Genomic DNA, 6,000 nt, shown 5'->3' with positions numbered 1-6,000 from the left:
GTCAATCGATCTATTCCGCAGCATATCGTCCAGCTCTCGCTGTACTCTCACCACCCTTCTCTCGCCTGGGCATACGTAGTCAGAATTGCTTCTGCACCATTCCACTCCCCTTGGCGCGCGAACCCTCGGTAATGCAACAAGGAGTTGCTAATCACGAATGCAGCCCTTCTGCTCGAAGCGAGAGAGGGCCTTGGCTGATGCGTTGCACTGCTAGAATGTGAATGCCATCCGGTGTTACTGTAGCCGGATTGGATGCTGCATTTCATCTATAAAGCTAGCCCTCTCTGGGGCCGAAATACCGACTTTCACACAGCGACTCTCTTCTTGACTTGCTTCCTTTTACTGTACCAACATGGCCACGCCTGCCGCTACTACCCGCGCGCCTTCGCTGGAAGGAGAGGACCGTACTAGCCTATCTCCCTCCTTGTCGCATCGGGGAGACCTCGCCAAGTCCAACTCTCACTCTAGCAGCCACAGGAACGAGGAGAAGCCCAGTGTGTCGACCCCTACACCTTCCAACGACCATGTCTATCCAAGCGGCTTAACTTTCTGGCTCATCTTCTCGTCAACCATCGCGGCCGTGCTGCTAGTGGCTCTTGACCAGACCATATGCGCCACCGCAATTCCTGAGGTCACGAATCAGTTCAAGACGTTCTCCGACATAGGATGGTATGGTTCTGCCTATCTGCTCACTTCGACGTGCTTCCAGCCCTTGTTTGGTCGGCTGTATGCTCGCTTTTCGATCAAGTACGTCTTTCTGGCAGCCTTCACCATCTTTGAGCTCGGCTCTCTGATCTGTGGTGTAGCACAGGACTCGCCAACGTTCATTGTGGGACGCGCGGTGGCTGGTCTCGGTATGTCGGGTACTTACTCAGGCACAATGATCATCGTGACACTCATCTCGCCGGTTCAGAAGCGACCAGCACTGATGAGCGTTGTCGGCGCAATGTATGGTCTCGGAGCGAGCATTGGGCCGATCGTTGGTGGAGCGTTTACGAGCGAGACAACGTGGAGATGGTGCTTCTACATCAACCTGTGCTTCTACCCTTTGGTGGGACTGGCGGTGCTGTTTCTGCTCTCCATCCCGCCGAGACCGGTCCAGGAAGGCGAGGTCAAGCCGTCGGTACTCAAGCGACTCATTACGATTGACTGGCCAGGTGTAACGCTCTCATTGACGTCGATGATCTGCCTGCTGCTGGCGTTGCAGTGGGGTGGGATCAAGTACGCATGGTCCGATAGTAAAGTGATTGGTCTCTTGGTCGGATTCGTTCTGATCGCTATTGCGTTCATCGTCGAACAGTGGTACTTGGGCGATAACGCCATCATCCCGTTTCGACTCCACAAGCAGCGCACGGTTGGTTTCGGAAGCATTGTCAACTTTTGCATCGCGGCGTCCTACTTTGGCTTGCTCTACTTTATCCCTCTGTACTTCCAAACCGTTCGTGGATCATCAGCGATTCGATCGGGCGTCCAAACGCTGCCGTTCATCTTTGGCGTGATCGCGTCCAACGCCATCTCCGGTGGGCTGATTACGAGGTTTGGCTATTACATTCCGATCTTGATCCTCGGTACTGCGCTCACCTCGCTCGGCTCTGGATTGCTGTACCTTCTTCGACCGGACTCGACGCAGTCCATGTGGGTGGGGCTGCAGTTCCTAGCGGGAATCGGACCGGGTCTGTCGTTCATGATTCCCTTTTCTGCGGTATCGGCACGGCTGGAAGCGGCCGACATTGAGATTGGCTCGGCCATCGTCACCTTTTGGCAAACTCTGGGCGGTACTATCTTTGTCAGCGTTTGCCAGTCGATTTTCCAGAACGACTTTGTTCGGCAACTGAAAAGCATTCCCAATGCTCCAGTTGAGGAGATTATCAATCATGGCGTCAGCGCTTTTCGCGCCTTCACTCCACCGGATGTGTTGGCCAATGTCGAGCTCGCAGCTAATCTCGCCGTCAACAAGACCTTCCTCTGCAGTGTCGCGCTAGGAGGAGCTGCGTTGGCAAGCGTGTTTGGCATGGAGCTCAATCGGAGAATCCTGCCCATCAAGCAGCAGCAGAAGCTCGACGAGCAAAAGCTCAGCCACACTTTCACTGCCAACGCCTGAATAGCGCTTGGCTCAAATTTGCGTTTCTCTGGATTCGTCTCCCTACCTGTGCTCACGCTCACACCGCTATACCAACTATCCATGTCAACCAGTGCGTGCCAGTGCGCGTCGGAACTGCCAAGTGAGAGGTACGCTGACGCTGAACAACCGACGGGCCGGCGCCCAAGGTGTGTGTGGTGCATGAAAAGTGGAGAGAGCTCAGAGCGCATTCAGCCCTAGCCATCTTGGCGATGGACAGCGCATCTCGAGTGCACACACGCTAGCATGGTCAAAGGGATGGATGATAGATTGTGCATCTCGCACGTTGATTAAGCGAAGACGACCTCGAGGAGCCGATCGAGGCCTTGTCTAGCACGTAAAGCAAATGAGTTCTGTACATGGACGCCGGGCTGTTCTAACTCGCTGTTGAATACCTCGATACTCCACGGACCGCTGTATCCGGCATTTACGACGCTTTTGACGAACTGGGCAACAGGCATGAAGCCACCCTTGTCGGTTTCGCACGGCATCAGCCTGCTGCTTCTGGACCAGATCATCCTGCTCGGTCTTGGCTCTCCGTCCCTCGGACTCGGCACGAGTGGCTCTGGCAGTCGTCGAGCATCTCCGATCTGGAGCAAAAAAATCTTGTCTGCCGGGACGCTTTGAATCGCTTGCAAGCTGGAATGCAGCGATGTGAGCGTGGTGCAAATTGGTTCTTGGATCCCGGAGCGCGTGCATGGATCGGCAAATTCGCGAGCCAGAGTATTGAACGAATCCAGAATCAAGCCGATGTTGTCTCTGTCGACGGTTCTAACAATGTTCCATGCTTGCGACCAGAGATCGATGTGCGCGCCCCATGATAGTGCTTCGTAGCCGATCTTGATTTCGAAGCCGGTTTGAGCTGTGTAAGCGGCGGCCAAGTCTGAGATGTGTGTCAAGTCGCGGACGATAGTAGCCATGTCGCCGGTGGTCTGCGGAGCACGCGTGTTTTGCGAGCAAATGAGCAAGAGGTGCGTATCGAGTGCACGCATGATGTCGAATCTCGATTTTACGCGCTCGATCGCATTCTCTCGATCCTCGTCCTTGAGCCAGCCTTCGACATCGCGCAATGGCTGCAAGCATTCCACCTGCAGCCGCCTACTTGCGCAGTACGAGCGAATGAATGTGGCTGCTGCGATTTCGCGCTGCCTTTCGTCCGGTGTACACGCCCCATGTGCGCTATAATGTTGACCAGCACGCTCTGCATTCTCGTGTATCCTCGTCTTGTTTCGCAGCGACGCCGGTTGCGAAAGTGGGCTATCCGGGGGTGTCAACAGCTCGGTCTCCCGCTCGCTAGCCGCCAGGATCGAGCCGAACTCGTCCGACTGTGCAAAGCTCCACAGGTCATCAGTGAACATCTCGACGCCCGCCAAACCGGCCGCACTGATCGCGTCGAGCTTGGACAGCAATCCATGCTTGGACGTATGATACCCGACCGAGTGCGTAAAGATCGAGTATCTGGGATGCTGCATAGTGCTAGCGGATGTGGAAGCGATTGAGCTCATTCTTGCACGATACGATACGAGAGGATGGACAGTGAGAAGCGACATACGCCTTTTTCATGTCGTCGACCCTGACCAACAGTAGTGTCCATCGCTCGTTCCACTGTAACCGTACTGCGCAGTTAACCGGCGCGTGTCGCAACAGCAACCAGCGCAACTCGACGTTTCTCGAGAAGCGTGAGCATTGCGTTGTGCCAAAACAAACGTCATTCACTGTGTGATTCTCGCGCTGACTGAAAGAAAAAACACAAAAAAACGCGCGTATCCGAACTCAAACAATCACGAATTCACCGCCTTCGGTGCTTCGGCTATTCACACGGCTACTCGAACCGATGCGTCGGTGAGCATCATCAATCATGAATCACGAATCTCTCCGACGCATGCTACCGTCCGCAATTCATGGATACATCACCGCTGACCACTTGACTCCTCCGAGAGCCTACACAGGGATCTCGCTGCATCAACCCACCGCCAACACGGAACAATGTTCATCCCCGCCTGTTCGCATAAGTGCAAAGCCGCAACCCCCACGTTCCGACAACAAGCATGGAAGAGCTTTCTTCCCCTCTTGCGCACCTGCACTCTTGCCCTCTTGTGCGCATCCACGCTCCGCCATCTGAGACACCACTCGGTGCAGAACGAGGCTGGCACGCTTCCTGGCTCAAACTACGACGAGGACGGATATTTGCGATTGCCACACCTGGTTCACGCTTAATAGTTATCTGTAAGATTTGCCGAATCAATCACGAAAGCACGCCGTACAGAGACGCCTACTTGATATCCATCATAGCCTTGACGAGCTCTCTCGCCTTCTCCTCAATGTACAGTCCGACTGGACCCTCATCTCCGGCCTTGACGGCGTATGGGATGGGATCGAATTCGTGCTTGGCCTGCTCCCATGCTTTGGCCGTAGCCGCCCACATTCTCGCCTGAGCGAGACCTTGTTCGACCATAGCTTCCACACCTCCAATCGCCAACCAGCCCTTTTCTTCAGCCGTGATGAGCAACGGCGTCATGCGTGGTTTGTAGCACATGTCCAGGAACGGCCGCTTGGACGGCAGAGGCAGAGCGACCAGTGTCTCTTGCTGCGCGTTCGAAGCGAGCGGTGCGTGGCTCTCTGTCAATGCGTGGTAAGGCTCGGAAAAGAATCGATGCGCAAGCGTGTAGACCATCTTTTCGTCGTCGGTCTGAGGTGCAAATGCTGGAATCGCTCCCACTGCACAGGCGACGTGTCCAATCTCGCCCGAGTCGCGTTTGGCTGCTTCAGCTTCGTATGCCTCGACGGAACGCAAGGCGCGCAGATCGAGCGAGTCGCCAAAGTGATCCAACACAGCCTGCGTCTCCTCGGCGTCACGGTTGAGCAGGTAGATGGGTGAAAGGCCTAGCTGGCTAACGGCATAAACAGCCGAACGGCACGTTCCACCTGAGCCGATGATGAACGCCGCGTACGGCTTGCCTTGCGGGTTTCTGGGAAACACGTATCTCGCCTTGAACGCCAACTGAGGATCGAGGTACTTGGTCACCCTGTCTTCGGCATTGCATTCGGCCATAGCTCGGAGCACAGCATGTGCGATTCCGAGGTAGTCGGTGTTGGTGCCAATCATCTTTCTCTTGCCCTTGTCGGGCACCGAGATGATGGTGTTGACCGTCTGCGTAGCTTTGCCCGCCTCGCTCAGCTCGTCGATCACGCCCTTTTCGCCCAGTGTGGCTGTCACAGCGACTTTGAGCGGCATGGTGACACCGGCACCTGCAAAGAGAGGATCATTGCGTACAATGTCCCTAAAATGCGGCTCGTCTACGGTCTTGGTGTCCTTGAGCGAGTAGGTAGGCGGATAGGTCTGCTTCTCGGAACCCGGGAAAGCGATGGGAGCAATCGATTCGAGCATCAAGTTCTGGAAGGCAGGACTGGCAGAATGCGAGATAGGGTAGCCAAAGAGAAAGTATCTGCGCGCCGACGCCTGAATCTGCTCCGGCGTAGGATGAGGTGGTGCAATTACACCCTTGGCAGCAGCGGTAGCAGCAGCAGCGGCGGCGGCGGCATGACCGTTGGCGCTATCCGCCTGACCTTGGAAAGAGATGGACTGCGACATGGTTGTTGATGGACGACTTTGGTTTTGCGTCAATGTCGTTGCAGCGTTGAGTGTTGTTCGGATGGTGGAAAGAGCACAAGAAGGATTCGAAGCAATACCAACCACGAACAGGCCCAAAGGTCGCACGGTGAAGAGACACGAGACCCTGAAAAAAAAGGTGTTGGACGGCTAATCGCAGACCCGGCCGATAATTTGATTCACAGTTCACTGTTGAAGCTCGGTTAAATACATTCGTAACCGACCCTAAGCAGCCGGCGATTTTGAGCTGCAAATTAACCGGCCATTTCGG

General features: G+C 55.2%; 3 protein-coding genes across 3 annotated transcripts; 1 reads left to right on the top strand and 2 right to left on the bottom strand.

Annotated features, from left to right (window-relative positions):
• Window positions 1-352: 352 nt before the first annotated feature.
• On the top strand, window positions 353-2,101 carry UMAG_05414 (putative aflatoxin efflux pump AFLT; the record flags this gene model as incomplete). The annotated part of the gene is made up of 1 exon (XM_011393803.1): window positions 353-2,101. One exon carries the CDS (start codon window positions 353-355, stop codon window positions 2,099-2,101), a length of 1,749 nt encoding a protein of 582 aa, XP_011392105.1.
• A 308-nt stretch (window positions 2,102-2,409) lies between these two features.
• On the bottom strand, window positions 2,410-3,624 carry UMAG_10219 (uncharacterized protein; the record flags this gene model as incomplete). Its single annotated transcript, XM_011393839.1, has 1 exon — window positions 2,410-3,624. One exon carries the CDS (start codon window positions 3,622-3,624, stop codon window positions 2,410-2,412), a length of 1,215 nt encoding a protein of 404 aa, XP_011392141.1.
• Window positions 3,625-4,391: 767 nt separating this feature from the next.
• UMAG_05412 (uncharacterized protein) lies at window positions 4,392-5,711 on the bottom strand (the record flags this gene model as incomplete). The annotated part of the gene is made up of 1 exon (XM_011393802.1): window positions 4,392-5,711. The coding sequence occupies one exon, from the start codon at window positions 5,709-5,711 to the stop codon at window positions 4,392-4,394; it is 1,320 nt and encodes a 439-aa protein (XP_011392104.1).
• Between the last annotated feature and the right edge of the window lie 289 nt (window positions 5,712-6,000).

The sequence above is a fragment of the Mycosarcoma maydis genome, chromosome 19, assembly GCF_000328475.2.
Source record: "Mycosarcoma maydis chromosome 19, whole genome shotgun sequence".
Classification (NCBI taxonomy): domain Eukaryota; kingdom Fungi; phylum Basidiomycota; class Ustilaginomycetes; order Ustilaginales; genus Mycosarcoma; species Mycosarcoma maydis.
This window is presented reverse-complemented; position numbering and strand designations above follow the sequence as displayed.